This window comes from Sprattus sprattus (genome assembly GCF_963457725.1).
Source record: "Sprattus sprattus genome assembly, chromosome: 13".
Classification (NCBI taxonomy): domain Eukaryota; kingdom Metazoa; phylum Chordata; class Actinopteri; order Clupeiformes; family Clupeidae; genus Sprattus; species Sprattus sprattus.
This window is the reverse complement of record NC_137911.1, coordinates 11,301,999-11,322,627: the sequence shown is the minus strand read 5'-3', so window position 1 is coordinate 11,322,627 and position 20,629 is coordinate 11,301,999. Positions and strand designations below refer to the sequence as shown.

Genomic DNA, 20,629 nt, shown 5'->3' with positions numbered 1-20,629 from the left:
AAAGAGAGAGATCTAGACCAACCAAAGACTATTTGAACAGCAAGCCAATCGGGAGAAAAAGGACAAAGATTAATTGTAACATTGTACTCAACTCTCTTTTTTCACACCGATAGATGCTAGTCAGTGCCTGTGGGCACATGTGTCCCTTCAAAGACACTCTATTTTTAACCCACCCCTGTATGCCTTTATAACTGCACAGTTTGTCTCTATTGGCAGAACATTATATGTATGTCTTTTTCCTATGATGGGACGTCAGGAATTGCTTATTCCATAAAATAGAGGCGGAGGTAGTTCTAGACCTACAGTATTTAGAATGTTTGGATCATTTCCATCTCTGTATTCTGTGTGCAACAATGTCGCTTGCTCGCCGAACTGTCAGCCTCTGGGTGAAGATGTTTCATCGCAGGAGTCCATGAAGCCTTATTGATTGAGACTCAATAAAGCAGACTTAATTATTTTTCTTCTGTGACCAATGACATTGCAAATGTGTGTCTACGTGTATGAGTGAGCAAAAAAAAACGAGCCGGCGAAGAAGAGGTGGAGAGACTGCTATCCGCATGTGATAGCTCGGCTACTTTTCATCGTTTTGACAGTTATCGTAGGTTGTTATGACAACACGCTATTCTAATCCGGAAACGAGTTCAGCTAAAGATGGCGGTAGAGGAGCCGATGGCGTTACCGATGCGCCTGAGGAACCAGCTTCAGTCGGTCTATGAACTTGACCCTTTAAGAAATGAGGTGAGTTCAATCGTTTCAGTCCGCGGAACCGAAGAGGGTTTGTTACAGAAAGTGTAGTTAATATCTCGTCGAACATTACCGGAGGGGGGAAACTGGGACGGCAGTAAAGCGAATCCACGGACAGCAGAACGGACTCGCGCGGAGGTGCCGAGGGTGTGTAGGACATCGTACGTCCCCCCAATGCGATCGAGAAAAGGAGTCACTGAAACGATCCCAAATCATGTGTTTCATATCATATATCTGTTGTCTCTTTATGAAATCAACGATATTGGCGAGGTAACGAAGCCATTCGACCGTTTATGTGTAGGATTTATTGTGTTTTAGACCCTCGCTAACCCTAAACTGACACGCGAGCCTCTTGCGCGGGTGCTGCCCTCTCTCCTTGGTCGAAAACACGGGGCTCGCGAAAGTAGCTGTGATGTCGGCACTCAACTTTCGGTGGAAGCTCGGAAAGGACACGAAACACAGTCTGTTTGATACGGGTCATGTCGACATTTTCATTTACATGGATGTTGTAATTAGTGGTACTTAATTTCACAGAGGTCCGATCTGAGCTGATGTAGCCTATACGATTGATGATGGCGTTCAATTAGGTTATTATATAACTGTTGCGTAGCAAACGAATGTTGGACTGGTTTGTGGTAAATGTGGAGTATCAAGGAAAAGTAAAGTAACTTCGTATTTCACCGAAGCAGGCACATTGTATCGCATTGTAACGCTCTCTCCCAATCTCCCTCTCTCGCAGGAGGAGGTCAAAGTGAAGATAAAGGATTTAAATGAACACATCGTATGTTACTTGTGCGCGGGATACTTTATCGATGCTACCACAATCACAGAGTGCCTGCATACTTGTGAGTAAAATTATGCTATTCCTTTTTCTCTTATTTGTAAGGCTCAGCACATTGTCATGCTTATGAGAACCTTTGACAGAGAAAGAAAGAATAGGCTACCTCTAAAGTTCAAGCTCCTTGATGTTACAGCGTGAATAAGTGAATAAGTTAAGGGTTATTTAAGATAATTAATTAATCTGTATTAATCGTATTAATGTTAAATCAATATCGAAATACATCCTATACCCAGAGCCTCAAGTAGGCCAACACTATTGTTAGCCCGTTGTAAGCCTTTGTCATTTGTATGACCAGCAGACTTTCCGTTCCACGGTCTTAGTGCAAATGTGTTCAGAGGAATCGTGTGCTAAGATTTCACTGTTGCTTTTTTTCTGTTGACACTCCATTCCCCCACCCCCACTCCAATTAGTCTGTAAGAGCTGCATAGTGAAGTACCTGCAGACCAGTAAGTATTGTCCAATGTGCAATATAAAGATCCACGAGACTCAGCCGCTTCTCAACCTCAAACTGGACCGTGTGATGCAGGACATCGTTTACAAACTGGTCCCTGGGCTGCAGGAGAGTGAGTGAAATGCAATGATCCGTACAGAAATATGCACAAACCCTCAGAGTACTTTATACCTGGGCAGAGACACATATACAAATACTTGCGTTTTCTCAGCCGCCACATTGACCATATTTGATGCTGTTTTAGAAAGTATGACACATAGTGTGGCAAGAAGTGTCAACTATTTTCTATTTTTCCTTTGCTTCTGGATTAGGTGAGGATAAGAGAATACAGGCCTTCTATCAGGCCAGAGGCCTGGATCGCTTCATCCACTCATCTAAAGGAGGTATGGCAGTTACACACAGTCTTAAGACTATGCAGTTAAACAGTCTTGAACATGAGATATTTCTTGTAGGCATTTTTAGATTCTAAATAATTGCAGGACCAAATTTATCTTTATTTGAATTTTAGTTTGACAGTGGGAGTTCATCATGGTAATCAGTTTAACTTGATCTGTGTAGCATAGACAGCCGGTGTGCAGAACAAAATGAATAAAACAAACTGTAAAGTATGGGTTGCGTCATGTTAGAATAGAACATTGAGACACACAAGAGTCTTTACCACACAGCTCTTTGGACTGCACTCAGTCCCTCTTAGGAGCTGCATTAACTTTCTTAATAGCAAAGCTGCCCATACACTGAAATGACTGTCAAATACAAGCAAAGTCTCTTGTTAATAAGGTGTGCATGGTAACTAATATTTCAGTACAAATGTCTCTGCAGATGGCATGACTGACAATGGTGGCATGTCATTGGGCAGTTTTGACCAATCGAAAGCCCACTTTTACAGATACGACGAGCAGGTGTCTCTGTGTCTTGAAAGACGGAGGTAACCTTTCACCCTTCTTCAAAGAAGCACTTTGACATTTTTGGAATCTTAGAAAATAGTGTAGTTTACTAATGTGTGCATCTCTCCATCTCCCTGTAGTTCCCTGTCATTGGTTTCAAAAGACAAGATTAAGCTGGCACAGCAGGTAGAGCTTTCTTCTCAGCACCACATCAATTAGTCCATATGCCTATGAAAATTATTGTCTGTGGTATTCAAGGTGGAGGAGTATTTATGTGAAGTGTGTGTGTGTGTGTGTGTGTGTGTGTGTGTGTGTGTGTGTTTGTGTGTGCGTGTAGAAGTTTGTGCGTTGTCCAGCACGGACAGAGGTTCAGCACCTCCGGAGAGTTCTGTGTCGGAGACTCAACCTGGATAAACAGCAGGTCTGTGCACATAAAGGACTCTAGTCTCTTTCTTCAGATTCAATTATATTCAAACTGCTCATGAGTCACAAATGGTTAAGCAATGATATATTGTATGGAGGCAGTCATTTTGACTGGAACGCAGACATATAACATGTTTTAAAAATATTTTTTAAATTTTGGGGAAAGAGTGTAAAGAATGAGATGAACAAACACACCAAAAATCTTTGTTATTATGGTGGTATTTGGTGCATCTGTAGTATAGGAAGAACTTTCAAAGGCTTTATCACAGAGGGTTTAAGAATGTAATTGGTCCAGGTTTACAAGGGACCTCGTAAGACAGGAACACAAACCCTTTGAAGTTTGGAGTGCAACTTCTCATAAGAGCCACTCTTTTGTCTGCAGGTGCAAATGCTATTTAACGACAAGTCCCTGCCTGATCACATGACCATGAGGCAACTGTGGCTCTCTCACTGGTTTGGGAAGGTACTGTGAGCCCAGCTGGCGCTGACTCAAAACCACACACACAATGAAAAAAGTCTAAATGTCACATTCCTGAAAGCGTTGTAGACAGTCAAAACATCTTAATACTACTGAGAAAACATGTGTGAAGTGCCAAGCAAAGTTCTGCTTATGTGTGCGAGACATTAGACATTAGAGTGAACATGTGTTATGGAGTCTGATTTTGATTGTGATTGGAAGTCGCAAGATATTATCTAACGTGTCTGTGGTAAATCAATAGCACTCAAGAGCATTTACCCAGCCATCCGCACAGGCGGACAAGAAAGGGTACGTTTACAGCCAAGACTTGTCAAAACCTAGTTTTGAGTAGTAAACAAGTAGTTATAAATTATAGCACATCTTGCTGAAAAATTGAGCTGATTACACAGTACTGGACTTTTTCATAGATAGTCGGTGAAAACTCTCATTTTAATTCATGACCAAAGGCTACTTTTTTCCGACCAGCAATCCAAAGGCAGAAAGCTGTAGTCTTGAGTATTTAAAGTGTTAGCTGCTTATATATTCAAAGTTGCCATGATCTAAGAAGCTTGGTCTCTCTCCCTTATCTGTTATTTCCAGCCTCAGCCGTTGGTCCTTCAGTACGTCATCAGAGAGAAGAGAGGCAGATGAGACTGTGGACAACCTCCAGTATGTCCAGATGCACTTGGCTGGAAAATGTTTATAGGACACACATCTCTATTTTACTATTGTCACACACAGATGCCAATTTTGTGCATTTTATTATGTATATTTTTAAGATAAAAATAAAAAATGATCATAATATGTCTGACTTGTGTGGTAATCTGGCAAAGAGCCGCCTATTATCCTTCTCTCCAGAGGAATGTCAGTAGAAGCCACGTATTAGACAGAATCTACTCAGTTCAGCTGTGGTCTAGTCGAATTAAGGTGTAGGTACATCAAGTGACAGTGGCAAGAGCACAGAGCAGTGCCTCAGAAAACTATAAACAAAACTCACTTGAAATAAAGACTCACTATACAGTATATGCACAGAATGTACAATAATATTGGTAAATGTTAATGTATTATTCCTTCAGAATAGTATCACAACTGTCAGATCTAAAAAGGTGCTATTGTTGTTGTCAACAAAAAGTACTAACAGCACAGATGAACTGAACATTATATTAAGTGGTAGAACCCCTCATTTTGAACATCAGGATGTTGCTATAGAAACTGTTTTTCAGTCTTTAATTAAAATTCTCCATTTGAAATACTGAAACATTTGTTTTTGTAAAAGCAAAGCTGACCAAGCCTTTGGGAAATTCTCTGGTGTGTTTGTGTGAGTGGTTTGCAGGGTATTATAGTCACGTAGAGTAAATTATGCAGAAGAAACTGTTACTTAAGCCTAGATATATGTTTGGGTCAATTAACTTCACACTGTAACCCATAGCAAAAAAGAACTGTGGTTAGACTACTGAATAACAGTTTACACTGACTAACAGACAACACGATAATACAAAGAAAAAAATATATATACATATATACAGTACTGTGCAAAAGTTTTAGGCAGGTGTGAAAAAATTCTGAAACTAAGAATGCTTTGAAAAATATAAACAATAAATGTTTACTATTATCAATTTACAAAATGCAAAGTGAGTGAACAAAAGAAAAATCTAAATCAAATCAATATTTGGAATTTCTACCCTTTGCCTTCAAACTAGCATCAATTCTTGTTGATACACTTGCACAAAGACAGGGATTTTGTATGATTATAGTGCGGTATAACATCAACCAATTATACCAAACAGGTGCTAATGATCATCAATTACATATGTATGTTGAAACACAGTCAGTTACTGAGACAGAAACAGCTGTGTAGGATGCTTAAAACTGGGTGAGGAACAGCCAAACTCTGCTACCAAGGTGAGGTTGTGGAAGACAGTTTCTTGCCACAGGTCACACAAGGCAAGACTGAGCACGGCAACAAGACCCAACGTAGTAATACTGCATCAGCAAGGTCTCTCCCAGACAAAGATTTCAAAGCAGACAGGGGTTTCCAGATGTGCTGTTCAAGCTCTTTTTGAAGAAACACAAAGAAATGGGCAACGTTGAGGATCGTAGACACAGTGGTCGGCCAAGGAAACTTAATGCAGCTGATTAAAAACACACCAAGCTTATTTCCCTACGAAATCGTAAGATGTCCAGCAGTGCCATCAGCTCAGAACTGGCAGAAAACAGTGGTACCCAGGTACACCCATCTACTGTCCGGAGAAGTCTGGCCAGAAGTGGTCTTCATGGAAGAGTTGCAGCCAAAAAGCCCTACCCCGACATGGAACAAGGCCAAGTGACTCAACTAAGCACAAAAACATAGAAACTGGGTTGCAGAAACATGGCAGCAGGTGCTCTGGACTGAGGAGTCAAAATTAGAAATATTTTGCTGTAGAAAAAGGCAGTTTGTCGGCGAAGGGCTGGAGAGCAGTACAATAATGAGTGTCTGCAGGCAACAGTGAAGCATGGGAGGTTCCTTGCAAGTTTGGGGCTGCATTTATGCAAGTGGAGTTGGAGATTGGGTCAGAAACAATGGTGTCCTCAATGCTGAGAAATACAGGCAGATACTTATCCATCATGCAATACCATCAGGGAGTGTATGATTGGCACCAAATGTATTCTGCAGCAGGACAACAACCCCAAACATACAGCCAGTCATTAAGAACTATCTTCAGTGTAAAGAAGAACAACAAAATCTGGAAGTGATGGTATGGCCCCCACAGAGCCCTGATCTCTCAACATCAACGAGTCTGTCTGGGATAACAGAGACAGAAGGATTTCAGGAAGTCTACATCCACAGAAGATCTGTGGTTAGTTCTCCAAGATGTTTGGAACAACCTGCCAGACATGTTCCTTCAAAAACTGTGTGCAAGTCTATCTGGAAGTATTTATGCTATTTTGAAGGCAAAGGGTGGTCACACCAAATATTGATTTAATTTAGATTTCTCTTCCATTTCTTCAATGCATTTTGTTTATTGATGAAGAATTGATGAAAATAAACTGTTAACACTTCCCTTTTTAAAAGCATTCTTAGTTTACAGCATTTTTTCCACACCTGCTTAAAACTTTTGCACAGTACTATATATAAATCAATTTGTTAAATTTGGTTCATGCTTTGTAAAGACTTGTTTAAGCTTTCACTTAACTACCAGATGGAGGTCAAGTTGCCTTTTCAAAATACCAGACCTGCTTCAATGTAGAACCTGGAAAGTTCCATGTTTTCTGTGTAGAAGCATTCCAATGTAGTAGGCGTTTGATTTATGTGCTGGTAATATGCGCACATATTTTTACACAAAAACTCCAGATATTGGATTTTAGTAAAAAAGCATTTAATTAAAACAGAAGGAGAAAGGCAATGCACTATTAAAATTACAAAATAAAACAGCATTGGGGAATCATTTTTAAAAGTTATTTTCCACACACCCAAAAAACCCCATTCAACTTGAGGAAATACATTTTGGCACAAACCAGAATTTGTAGCATATGCTGTCAATTCCCATTTTTATTAAGAGAGTTCAACCATCAACATGATTTAGGGACCCTGCAAAACTAAGTATTGAAATTACTTATAATTAAATGTGTATCTCTCATTAACCAACTAAAGAAGCTTTCCTTTCTATCAATCACAGCTCTGAAGCAGAGTACCCAATTAAGAACAAACTTGAGCCAAGGCAGAGGTCAGGTCAAAGAAACTGGTGATCTTTAGGCAGCTTGACACCCAAAACCCAAGAGATTAACGAGCGCCTGGAGCCTGCGCTTGAGACAGCAGAGTAGTACTGAAGGTCTATGAGCATACTGTGTGCGCGGGTGTGTGTGTGCGAGCACGCATGATTGCCTGTTGAACAGCTGAACTGTTTGGTTATGTATAGGATAATGGCATCTCTACACAGCCATTTGTATGCATGAGTACAGCATGGAATATATGGTGTGTTTAGTCAAGCTCAATAGATGAACTACTAAGGCTAAATTGATTATTCACTTTGGAATGCATACGATCACTGTGCAATCCTTGGGCTATTTGAATTTGTTACGGTCGATGCCCTTGTTCTGCGGGATGTGTCTGTACTGGCAGTTCTGGTTCTTGATGCAGCCCGAAGATCTCCAAAAATAACACTCATCTGGGAGTTTACTGAGAGAGAGAGAGGAGAGAGAGAGAGCAAGAGAGAGAGATCATTAACAATAAAATGTAAGGATGCAGTGTGTGTGTGTGTGTGTGTGTGTGTGTGTGTGTTTAAAGAACTAGCTCCAGATGACTGATGTATAATATGTATTTAATTTGTCTAATTGATTTCATTATATTAAATACATATTATACATCAGAGTGTTTCTTCACCGAAACAAAGGGTCATATTTTGGAGTGTGTGTGTGAGAATGATAGGGAGAGCGAGTGTACACTTACTCTGTGCGCTCAGTAGCAGCAGCTTGGGACACCCCAAGGTGTGGGTGTATTCGATCAGGAAAACGTACGGTGAGAGGTATTCCTCCTGCTACTATAATACCCTGCAAACCACACACACACACACCATTTGTGCCAAAATTGATAAATCCATAACTATTCACAATATAGTAGCCTCATCATACTGCCATGCTTACTTCTATGGCCTCAGCAAAGGAATTATAAACACCTGTGTGGCCGAGTCAGAAGTCAATGAAATGTGTACCTGCCTAAATTGCATTAAATGCAGTGTGACAATGTGGTAATATTACCATAAGCTAGAATTCTGTAGTACATAATTATTATTATTATTATTTTTTTAAAGAACCCAAAAAAAACACAGCAAACATACATGCAGCTTCTTAACGGCATCTTCACTGTCTTGTTTCCGGTAGTAATTCACGAATGCACAACCTTTGCTTCTTAAAACCTTCACACTGTGCACAGGCCCAACTCTGAAGGGAACACACACAAACACAAGACACACACAGGTGATAAAACACATGCTTTTAAAAATCTGGCAACACCAAATGCAAGACTGATGTGTAGTTAGTTTCATGCAGTGATGAGGAAATTACACTCTTTAGGCACAGTCAACAATTTGGTTTCAGGTCTGGAAAATTTTAGTGATATTTGAGCTCAACAGCCTATCAAATTACACTCCTCTTTTCTGTACTCCTAAAGCTCTGTGTTGATTGGCTGGGATTGATTATGGCTCAGTCAGAGCTACTTTGTTAGTTTCCTCATTTACACAGCCAGGACTAAACTGAACTCACTATTTTCTTGAGAGCAAACACTGAACAGATTGCTAAAGGACAGCTGAATTTGATAAATAATGGGTTGGATTAGAATCGTTGACTTGACCTTTAAGTGCACAAAACACTGGAGAGGGTTGTACTTACTGGTTAAACAAGTCATAAATATAGGCTTCTGTTAGGACTGGCATTGGACCACCAAACCAGACAGGGAACAGTTCTCTGTAAGAACAGAAGACAAAGGCGGGGGGAGAGAGAGAGAGATCGGTTAAGTATATCCATGTGTATTTGAGCGCATTTAAAATGAGTTGAATCAGATGTCAACGTGTGTGCATACAAAATAAAGGCGAAAACTGTGTGTACCGGTGCACCCAAATACTTTTTGCACACATGCATGAATGCGCGGGCATATATATGTATATATGTGTGTGTGTGTGTTACAAAAGGAAATGCCTGCACCCAAAATCAGAGTTGTGATTAGTGTATGTGCACATAAGTGTCGCGCGCACGCGCGTGCATTAGTTGGTTCTCACGGTTTAACATATTTGGATTGCGGTGAAGCTTGAGGTTGAGGCTGGATCTGTGGGACTGGCTGCTGGATTGGCTGAGGCGCCACCTGGAAATCAGATTTAGGAGACTGGGATCGCTTCTCTACTCGCACCCAGTCCTTCTGCACAGGAGGATTACGAACAGGAATAGAACCTGCACATGGAGGTGGAGATGACACAAAAGAAAATCCATGCTTAAAAATAATAAACAGCCAAGGAGTAACACTTCAAGTTTACCACACTTCTTGACAGAGAAAGAGCAAGACAGTGCAAGTCTATGCTGGCAAATGTACTGCTGGTATTACCATCATCATTTTAGAGGCGTTGCGTGTGTATGCATTTCTTACCATGTAGACCAGATAGAGCATCTAAAGCTTTTTCTACACTTCCATGGATGATCATGGCATTTGCACTCTGTTCTTTAGTGAAACCCATTTCCTGCAGAGAACAACAGACAATGGGTTTGTCCAACATTCACTCAGACCACATAGCAAAAAAGGAAACAACCAAACAATACTGTATAAAAAAGAAACTTAAACCAAATATTGTCACATTCTTGAACTGCTCTTGCTCCAAATGCGCGCGCACGCACACACACACACTCACCATGAGTTGCATTATCTGGACTTTAATGAGCTCCTGGGCAGCATCAGTACAGCTGCTGTCCAGAGTTAACACCTCCTTATACACCAACACGGCCTCCATATACCTCTGCAACAAACAAAAAAGGGCACACAAAGACCTTCACACATCTTCAATATTATTACAAAGGCAATGCTAAGTGGAATATGCTGGTGTGGGAGAAATGCCTCTTTCCCTTAAAGCTTAACTATACGGAACGAGGTTGGCATGACTAGTGGAGATGGGCGTCAAAGGCTTTGTAGCTATACCAACCACAACACTCTCTGGTAGTGGCATGTGTTAGTACCTTTGCATGCGTACCTGTGTGTGTGTGTGTGTATGTGTGTGTGTACCTTTAAGCCAGCGAGGGCCCTGCCCTTACGGTACAGTCCTTTGATCCACTGAGGATTCATGGATAGAGCCACATTAGCGTCCATCAGAGACTTTTCATACTGCTGCATTTTCTCAAAGCAAAAGGAACGGTTCCCAAACAACCTGGAAAAAAACACACAAGATGTCAAGTCAAGAAGTCAACTTAATCTGATTCACCAATTCAAAATGTATGAAATGATTAGACCAAGAAGGCAGAATAGTGATCGTCATAAAATGAACTGCCAAAGCCAACTGATGAAAAATGTACTTCAGTTGAATATAATCAAATTCTATAAAATATAAAATGATTAGAGCTTACTTATATTCTCTAGTGTTGTACATAATAGCATCTGTGAAATACTTGACAGCCATTTCCAAATTCCCATTGGCTGCATACTGGTTCCCGATGCCTGGAAACAAGATAAGAGTGAGAGTAAATATTATACATACAGCCTTGTAAACACACCCACAGATAGGTCTGCATGATTAAGAAATAGCGAACCATATCAGATCAGAGCACAGTTATGCAAGAGTCTAACAGTTCTGACAAGTTCAGTCCTTGACAATTGTATCCACTGTTCTCTGAAAAAGACTCTCAAAGATTTTGACAAATACATCACTTGTCATAAGACACTGGACCAGAGTTACGGTTCTATTGAAGGAGTGTACAAAGCCCTCCCCCTTCCATCCTTGGCTGGGGATGCAGAGCAGCTAGGCCCAATCTTTCATTACATTTTCCAGCTGTCTCTCAATCAAGAGGTCATTCCAAAAATCTAAAAGCAGTCTACAGTGACCCAGTGGCAAAACACAAATCACCCCCAACTGCTGAATGACTTCACGCCAGTTGCCCTGACTTCCCTTATTATATAAAAAAAATAAAAATCGTACAATCTTATTTCGTTATATCAGGGATGCCAGGGTGAAATTGGACACGGGCCAGATTTTTTTACAAGTGAGATCTCAGGGGGCCGGATTACACTTTCGGACTGAAAAGGCCAAATACTGACTTTACTTCCCAAAATAAATACTGTTCCTTCCATCTTTCCTGAAAGATGCGACCTTCAGTATCAACCTTCCTCTTTTTTGAAAACGACATCTCGATCAGCACTACCGGGGCTGCTTCAGCTGAGGCGGGAAGCAGCAACAGACCAACTGAACGATTCCAGCGAAAATGTAATGTTTTAAAAACAATGAATTCTCCCCTTATCACCCACGGGCCGAATGTGACGTACAGTTGACAGATTACACTGAAAATGGAAAAAAGAAAAAAAAAAAAAAATGTTATTTGATATTTCAATTAAAAAATAAATTCTCCCCTAATCATCCGTTGGCCGGATGTGATGTACAATCGGGCCGAGTGCGGCCCGCGGGCTGTAACCCTGGCACCACTGCGTTATATGAACCGAAAATCTACAGTTCGCTTTCAGGGCTAAGCGAGGGGTGGAAGTGCTCTGCTAACCCTGCGACTTATATTCTCTGAAGGTATGTCAACACATGCCAGGATTGTATTAGGTGATTGCTCATCTGCCTTTAATACAATTGACCTATCGCTAAGCGCCGCCCTTGGAACGCAGACGGGCCAATGGCAGTTTAGTAACAGCTGCACTCGGACATGAGTTTACAACTCCATAGCATTAGAGACCGTGATTCTTCAGTTGTTTTATGGGGTTTGTTGTAATGCAAGTTGAACAAAATTGGTCAAACGATGTGCATGGGGTAAGTACAACACTGATACGAGGTATTATGAGAGGATAGGCAATGGGGTATATTTTATCTCATTTCCTAAACGAAAACCAGGCCGTGCCAAATATCTCCAGTGGATTAAGCTGTGTGGCAGATCACAGTGAACTCTACATTCATTAGCTTTCTGCCATACTCTTGTTAGTTTGGAAATTTCCTTTGCTAACGCAATCAACTAAGCCTACATGATAAAAGGCATACTTATTATTCACATTGTTGTCATTGACAGTACCTGCTTTCTTTCACCACTGATGTTATGCTAGGCTTAAGCAAGTTATCTCTGGTTAAAACTAGCTAACGTTAACGTTCGCTATGTGCTAGCGTAGCTTTGTCAGTTAAAAATCGGCAATTCTATTAAACAATCAATAAGCACAAGTATACATAGGTTGAATAAGGGATTAACATGACAACGTGAACGTAACACAAGCATGCCGGTAATTAACACCGTTACAATAACAAGCTAGACAGTTAGGACAATGTGGTTAGGACACTGTCCTGTCAGGGGCAGGTTAATGCTAGTTAATAAACGTAAGTCTACACCTCAGTGCCTCTGCAGATAAGTTAAATTAACTGAAGGTGAATTAATTTTATTTTTCATGAACAATGCTGGTATTGGATGTATTTATCTGCAATCGCGATGACCGTGAGATGAGGCTTCTCCATCTTGCATTGAGCTCTGTAAACTCTCGCCTCAAATTTAAGCTTGTTATCCACCATATACAGTTTTAAATTGTATACATATCCCTCCATTGCATAATGAAGTCCCTTTTGAAGGCTTCTAGACGAAGTCACGGCCTTTTGTCTCCAAAAGTTGCCTAGAGCCTCTTGGGATATAGTTTTGACACTGATAGCTGCCATTGTAAACTCCTAGTGAGCTCTGATAACTTGTACTAGTTAGCAACAGTAACTAAGGGAAGGGCTTAGCGATAGGTCTATTCAACTCCACCTTTCAGTAGACAAGGTCTTAAAAAACGTTGGCCTTTATTTTAACAAGGATTCTTGACTTTTTATCTGAATAGTGAGGGTGAAATGGTTGCTTGCCTGAGGAGATGACATCATCCACAATGTCTCCTCAGGAATGGGTCCTCCCACCACTCCTCTAGGCCCTATGGGGCTCTTTTGTGTTTTTTAGTGTTGTAACGTTTTCTGTTTGGTATTTTTTGAAACACGAGTTTGAGGGCTCCTATGACATCCGGCGTTAGAAACATCTTGGGGTGAGAGACATCTTGGAAGAAAGGGACTCTTGTAAGGCAGGACGGGAATCTTTGGATTGTAACCTTACTCATTAGGTGTGGCTCAGTAGTTGTTAGATTACTTCATCTAACAACATTCCAGAAATGTATTGTTCCATTTGGTTGACTTTCCCACACCCCTGCTGGTGTTTTTATCTCTATCACCTGTCTCTGGGTTTCTCTCCGTGCTTTTCAATAAAGGGGTTAAACTAAGGGCATGAAACTGGATTTAAGAGTACAAAGAGTGATACTGCATTAGAAGTTGATTTCTTTGTCATGTTTGGGTTCATTTGTGGTCTTAGTCTGAGTGGTACAGTGGTCTCTGAATAGAGGCCCCCCCCTCCCCCTTCTGGAGGGAACAAACCCCCTCTATTTGTGGGGTTAAGGGTGTGATCCCCATCATAAACACCACTATCCATGTGTTTTATTATTATAACAGATGTAGCCATCATCCCCTGAGCAGCCAGGTATGTTAATAAATACTCTCTGAATGTTTCATACATTTCTTTTAGATTTGTAATTAATTATTTACTTTAGAATCGTTTGAATATGTAACTGTACTAGTAACTTTTACCTAGGGCTGCTCGATTATGGAAAAATCATAATCACAATTATTTTGGTCAATATTGAAATAGACCATTCGAACAATTACTTTTGAGTTTGAAAAAAATGATGCATTTTTCAGCATTTCTCTCAAAAAAAAAAAACAAAAAAACTTTGTAACTGAAATTTGAAACACAAAATGTTCAAATCGAAAAATAATGTACAAATATGTAACCAGCTGTTCTGCAATTTCTATAAAACATTTAATGAATAAAATAAATATGGCAGAACCAATCTGGTGAAATGGTGGCGAGATGGCACCGCATACCGTTTGTCCAAAGTATGGATTAGCTTCTTGAAACCCTCACCCTCAACTGTACTGATAGGGTGCATAGCTTAAGCTAAAAAGTATCCAATGGCAGCTCTTATTTTGTTGTGCCTATCCAAATTGTACGGATAAGGTGTCGCATTATACAGTGTGTCTGAGATCGACGTCTGACTCTGCAATGATGTGTGGGGTTGTGGCCTTGTCTTTTTGTTTCTTAATTAATTCGTCGTGAGTGACTATGTGCTTTAGTTTGAAATGGTTGACTAGATTTGTTGTGTTGCCAAGTGGTGAGATATCGCCTTGAACTAATTTTGCACATTGAGTGGTGCTGCTCCTCATCTAAGTCTTTGGAGTGTTCCCATGCAAGATAACTTTTTCTACCCTTTTTGTCGATCAAACAGGGCTGCCCTTCCTCTGCCATTTTCCACTTGTTTTTTCAATTCAAGAGTGTACTGAATTAAATCTGTGGAATGCACCTTTAAAATGGGTCTTTACAATTGATCAATAATTAGCGATAGTGACTGATATGAAGGAAAACATTTGTGCCAATGTTTTCAGCCATTTTGCCCAGTCTTACACACACACACAGAGCGACAGCACTAAGAAGGGAGACTTACATGCTAGTTCCATACTTCTTGAAACGAGATCAGTAATATTCCTCTCTGGATCTGCCTTTACTGGATTCTGTGTAGACAGTGGTGTGATCTGGACAGCATACATACACAAAAATAGCCTCAGTCACTCTAGTTACACATTGTACATTTTTGAAAAAAGTGTCACACACACACACCTCTTTCTGATGTGCTTCACTGTTCTGCTGTTCAGTATTAGGCTTTTGGAAAACCTTCCCAGATTCCACTGTTCTTTTGTCCTTTTTGTCGTTCTTCTCTGGAGTCTTTAGTTTACGCTTGGAAATGGCCGCCGCAGCATTTGACACAAAACAGCTGCTCATGTCCAGGTCCTGAACACACAGACAGTCTGAGCTCAGTGCACTCTGCCACAGTTCAGTGCTTCGTTTCTCTAGAACGCTTTGAGTGCTAGTGTTATTTGTACAAAGTGCTTTCAAAGTACACACAGTAAACCTCAACAAAGCCTTTAACCCACTAATGGCACACCACACACACCTATCCCTCACCTCAAAGTCACTGGGCACGCTCTCCTTCTCTTCATCCTGCTCCTCCTCATCACTGCTACCATCCGAGGAGCATTTTTTCTTTATACTAACAGCTTCATTACTATCTATGTTCTGAAATAAAAATGGATGCAGTGTATGTCATTCTGACTCTCAAACAAAGTTTATTAATGTTTAAAAAGTGAAAACCATCCTCTTTACCTTTTCATCATCAGCTTCAATATTATTCTTTTTATCACGTTTTTGAAGTAGTTTTTTCGTTTTCCGACACTATCAAACGGAGATGGCACATTTATATAAACCAACCAAAAGATACATTTTTCACCCAAGAGCAATGAAATTAGTAAAGCCTTAATGTATTCACACACACCCTTACCTCTTGTTCACTAGAGACAGGGCCCTTGTTGTCCTCATCTTCTTCCTCACTACTGAGACCAAAGTGGCATTGTGGGCCGACATCTGCAGACTCAGCTGACTTCTTATTCTGATTTTTTTTAATACCCTCTCCATTATTCTGGACAAGTACAGAGGTAGGGCAGAATTCAGCAGTCTGACACACATATAAACTACGCTTAGCCATGTGCGACCAAGTTGCTGCTTCTGTTTAAACCTTTATATGTTTAGGATCAGATAAATTGTGCTTATTCATCAGACAACAACACAAAGTGGGCGCTTGTTTCAATTCTTTACCTGTTTATCATGAGTTTTATTTGCATTCTCCTTTTCTTGTTTTTGAAGTCGCTTTTTCTCTTTTTGTCTCTGTAAAAATACAGAAAGAGAAACGGCATGAAACGGGTACATATTGATGTGTATTGATGAGGCATAAATGAGTGTGTTCCTCTGGGTGTGTGTGTGTGTGTGTTCCTCTGTGTGTGTTTTCCTCTCTGTGTGTGTGTGTGTGTGTGTGTTTGTGTTCCTCTGGGTATGGCCACTCACCAATTTTTTAAGCCTTTTATTCTCCGCCTTCTTTTTTAATCTCTCTTCTTCCTCTATTAGTTCTTCAGCACTCTTTTCTGCTGCCTTTATAGCCTAAAAGAACAAACTGAAATTCTTATACCGGCAACTTGCCATTCCACATCAGAAATACAAACCAGAACACAGTTGCCATCCAATGTTTAGAATTCCTGTAACATTACTCTCCGCCATTTCCATCATATTGGGCTGATGTCCTTATTAAATCATGATGATAAGTACCCTCAGCAGATTAAAAAAAGATCTCACCTGCTCATATAAAATTACCGACATAATGGGAGACAGCGTTCTCAGAAAAAAAAGGCAATTAAGATATACCACATGGGTGTAACAGACCTAAAGACAGGACAGACCCATAGAGAAGACAAATCGACAGACAGGGGACAAACCTCTCGGGTGATTTGCCGTGTTGTGACTAGTGTGACACGAGGTCCGGATCTCTGCAGAAAGTTCCGGCTGAGGCCACAGTACGACCCAGATGAGCGCTCATTGTCGTCTGAAGACCCAGAGCTATCCGGATCTTCATCATCTGAAACGAGGAGATCAGCAGTTACAAATCTCATCCCTCCAAATATCTTTGCCACATTTGTTGTTGCTTCTCTCATGCTTCTGCTTTCTGAACCATGATGACCATGTGACTTAGATTTTGAATGACAGGACAAATTTGTTTGAGTTGACCAGAGTAAACATTTCTTGATGATCCTGAATACACATTTTTACAGGAAAAGAAAGAGAAAAAGAGGAGGAGAAAGAGAGAGAGCCCAGGTCTGTCTGGAGGACCTGCTGTTTGGAAAGTGAAGGCATGAATGCACATGGAGGAACTACAAAAGACTTAAAAAGGCACAGACAGTACACTTTGGAGGTCAAATATATACAAATGTTTCATTGAATAAAACCAACACTATTCCACTTTAACAGCCGCTTTTATACGTAGTTCCTGGTAAATTACTGGGATAACCTTTCAGGCACCGCTAGTGAGTTTCACTGTTCACACATGCAGGTACATTCAGGAACATTTCTAGAACATGGCCAGTTTCCAGCCATTGTTGATAAAAAAAGACGCAAGGCAACCGTAAACACACATAGACTGCAAAAGGGTGAAACCATAAACATGTCGCTCGATCAAATGCGTTATTATTAGCGGAGTCTTGTGATTGGTTCCCTCGCTACGTGTGAAACCCTATTGCCTCAGACGGAAGTAATCCTTTATGTGCTTGTGCCTGCAATGTTACCGCTTTCATTCACAATTAAAATGCATCTGGAATGAGCAAATGTAGTTTTAACTTCATTCTGTTCCTCTTTGAGGGAACACAAAACCAGTTTAAACTGTTTAAATACACACCACTAGGCACTAGCTCTTTGATAATCTTCGTCCTTGAGATGCATGCCTCATGCAGACATACAGCTGTGGTGCCACTTTCTGCTGGTTCATTATTTTTAAATGGCTCCTATTCTCCATTCTTAGCAACTGCAATGAAATATGGGAGGCCACATACGTCACTCGCACCAAAAACATTGGTGTGCCTTAGAGGATAAGGGGGCAGTATGCATATTTGAACTTGCCAGATGCATGCCAAAATATGGAGGCACATATTTATGGTGTGACAAAGTTTACATTTCATTCCCCATGACTCCATGTAACCACTCCCTTTTGAAACCCTGGTTGTGGGGTTTGATTAGAAATGTGCCTTTGCATTAATTCCTGACTATCCTTCTAGCCTTCAATCAGTGATTCGATTTGACTAATCCCAGTTCCCAGTTTTGAGAAACATATTTGATCATCATTATGTCAACAAACACACATGACAACGTCCTACTGTGGACTTTTAACTAGCACATACGTTTGTAATGAGCATCATCCAATAATTGTTTTAGCCTGCCAAGTACATACACTGTGTGTGTCCACCCAAATCCTATCCTATCCATGTTCCCATGGAATTCCCTCTTGTATTGACCATTATCACTTCTCCACTTCACTTGGAGGTAACTGGGAGTATCATAGTCACAATGACACAGCAATATGGCAATAATGCAGCAGACATGAGCTGACTAGCTTTTGTCTGGTAAACTGTTCTACCTACCACTCGGAAAGAAGAGAGAGAGAAAACAACAACACACATCATAAGCACAGAAGACAGCACTTACCAGCACCAAAATTTACACTCAAAGCATCCAATAAATTGAAGGGTGTCCTTCCATGGATCATATCCACGATGGTCTCCTGAAATAAGAACATAAGAAATATTCCACTTTCTTTATAAATAAGGGCCACTATAAAGTCCATCCAGGATAAAAAAAAATAAAAATTCTTTGCAATCAAAAGATCCAGCTATGTTGTAAACATTAAGCAAGTATACTTTACCACCATGAGGAGGCCAGAAGAAGCCGAAATAAGTTTCTATATAACATTAAGGCTTCTGCGGCAAGTAAGAAAATATCCAGCGTCGCGATAAAAAGGCACATTTTTGCGTTTAGTGTGCCTATCGTGCACACTTCGGGGAGTGACTGAGCTTTTCATATCAACAATTGCAAGTTACATTTCAGTGTTTTAAATATAAATGTTTAGCTACGTATATGCTGCAAAATGTCAAGCAATAACTCACACTGTTGTATCCAAATACTGAAGCAACTTGTAAGACCAGAACGGAGACAATTTAAAACAAAATACTAAAACGAGTAGACGATTTAAAAGTTAGAAGGTCGAAAAATGCGTGATCAACTAAGTTTTTAACTCACATGTGCCTGCAGGATTCGCGGGTTCCTCAGATATCCTGTAAACAAAAAACATTATAACGTTAGCTAACGTTGTTCTTTTGACCAACACGACCTTAAACATCATCGTTGCTCGCACACAAACTAACATGTTTTCAGTTCTTATCAGGTTACATCATGTCCCATCTTTTATGGCAGAAATAACCTACGCCATTCGCATTTGTTAGCAGGCTAACGTTAGCTATCTCGTGAAACCATATTCAACATGAACAAACTTCTGAACAAACTGGGTTAACAGTGACGATCTAAGAAAGATCGCATTTAGCTACAAAATGATTTGCGGTGTCATTACCTGAAGACCATGCCGCTGTCGAAGACATATCTGTGTTCGTAAGTTCTATATGGATTTTTATGGAACGTTAAAGAAAGGAAAATATGCGTGGTACTTCTACGTCCTTCGATCAATCTATTCTCTTCCTCCCTTTCCTTGTAATGTATGGCATCCAGTGTGACACGCATGCGCAGACCAATAACTATTTCCTGAACTACAAAATAATGCCTTTGAAGGCTCAAGAGAAATTAAATAAACGCCAAAAGTTCCACCTTCACATAGTTTGGTATATGTAAAATACACATTTGTATATCTTTGGCATTGACGATGCCGAGTCGACCATTTGAAAGATATCTACTTCATGAAAACCCCGCCCGTGAGTGTGCCAGCGAAGCTGAACGTTCGTCTCGCTTTTGAGTGGGCATGTCGTGGCGTGTGGAAATAACTAGTAATCAAGCTAACCAGCTAGTTGGTTAATCATTCACTGTTCTTAGGTGCTGCCTCCTCTGTCTTGTTGTTGTTGTGACAATGGCAATAAAGTACTTTCAACTTTGAACTTTATATCAAAACTGTCATTATGTTGAAGTAAGCACAAGATTCAATATTGAATGCACCAGGAACAACAAAGACCCCTCACAAGGCCCTCCAGGCTTCTCTTTTACAAATAAACCAACTACTATGATGCCATAGCCCTGCAACTGTCAAATCGTCAGAGACAACAACACAATATTTTATTGTCCGCTGCTGGCTCCTAAGTTGCTAAGTTTAAACTTTTCCCAACTTTTTGGGCCAGTCCCACTCGATTTGCCCGTTCGATTTGTGCCCTCCCAACCATTTGGGGCAGTGTGGTGGTCTAAATTTAATTCGAATCTTCCAAGTTCCCGCCTAAGTTTCCGGGCTTTGACTGCATCCTAGCAACCTCACTTGGATACCAACGGTGGAATGCGCACGCGCACTAACTGATCAATAACATGGAGCCCGAAGAAAGTCCCAGAAATGGGACTAGTGTAAACAGGGTACGTTTTTTAAATGTAATATGCGCATTTGCGAAAACTGTCTTTGTGATGAGGTGTCCTACACC

At 40.5% G+C, this 20,629-nt stretch overlaps 2 protein-coding genes across 4 annotated transcripts; one reads left to right on the top strand and one right to left on the bottom strand.

Annotated features, from left to right (window-relative positions):
- The first annotated feature begins 645 nt into the window (after positions 1 to 645).
- Positions 646 to 4,514, top strand: LOC308374568 (polycomb group RING finger protein 1-like). Its single transcript, XM_080850367.1, has 9 exons — positions 646 to 738; positions 1,484 to 1,589; positions 1,996 to 2,148; positions 2,348 to 2,419; positions 2,856 to 2,961; positions 3,061 to 3,106; positions 3,258 to 3,341; positions 3,726 to 3,806; positions 4,401 to 4,514. The coding sequence occupies exons 1-9, from the start codon at positions 652 to 654 to the stop codon at positions 4,449 to 4,451; spliced, it is 786 nt and encodes a 261-aa protein (XP_080706493.1). The 5' UTR covers positions 646 to 651; the 3' UTR covers positions 4,452 to 4,514.
- Positions 4,515 to 7,187: 2,673 nt separating this feature from the next.
- LOC308374655 (uncharacterized protein) lies at positions 7,188 to 19,692 on the bottom strand. 3 transcript variants are annotated; one of them, XM_080850534.1, is made up of 20 exons: positions 19,570 to 19,692; positions 19,242 to 19,276; positions 18,651 to 18,726; positions 16,895 to 17,034; positions 16,470 to 16,562; positions 16,224 to 16,292; positions 15,910 to 16,047; positions 15,735 to 15,803; positions 15,537 to 15,647; positions 15,192 to 15,362; positions 15,019 to 15,106; positions 10,878 to 10,968; positions 10,540 to 10,681; positions 10,172 to 10,276; positions 9,913 to 10,003; positions 9,551 to 9,719; positions 9,165 to 9,239; positions 8,615 to 8,717; positions 8,227 to 8,327; positions 7,188 to 7,956 (listed from the first exon to the last, which is right to left on the bottom strand). In XM_080850534.1, the coding sequence occupies exons 1-20, from the start codon at positions 19,595 to 19,597 to the stop codon at positions 7,842 to 7,844; spliced, it is 2,010 nt and encodes a 669-aa protein (XP_080706660.1). In that variant the 5' UTR covers positions 19,598 to 19,692; the 3' UTR covers positions 7,188 to 7,841. The 3 variants fall into 3 exon arrangements, with proteins under 3 accessions (XP_080706660.1, XP_080706661.1, XP_080706662.1); XM_080850535.1 differs by lacking the exon at positions 15,735 to 15,803; XM_080850536.1 differs by lacking the exons at positions 7,188 to 7,956; positions 8,615 to 8,717 and having other exon boundaries at positions 8,302 to 8,327.
- Positions 19,693 to 20,629: the final 937 nt, after the last annotated feature.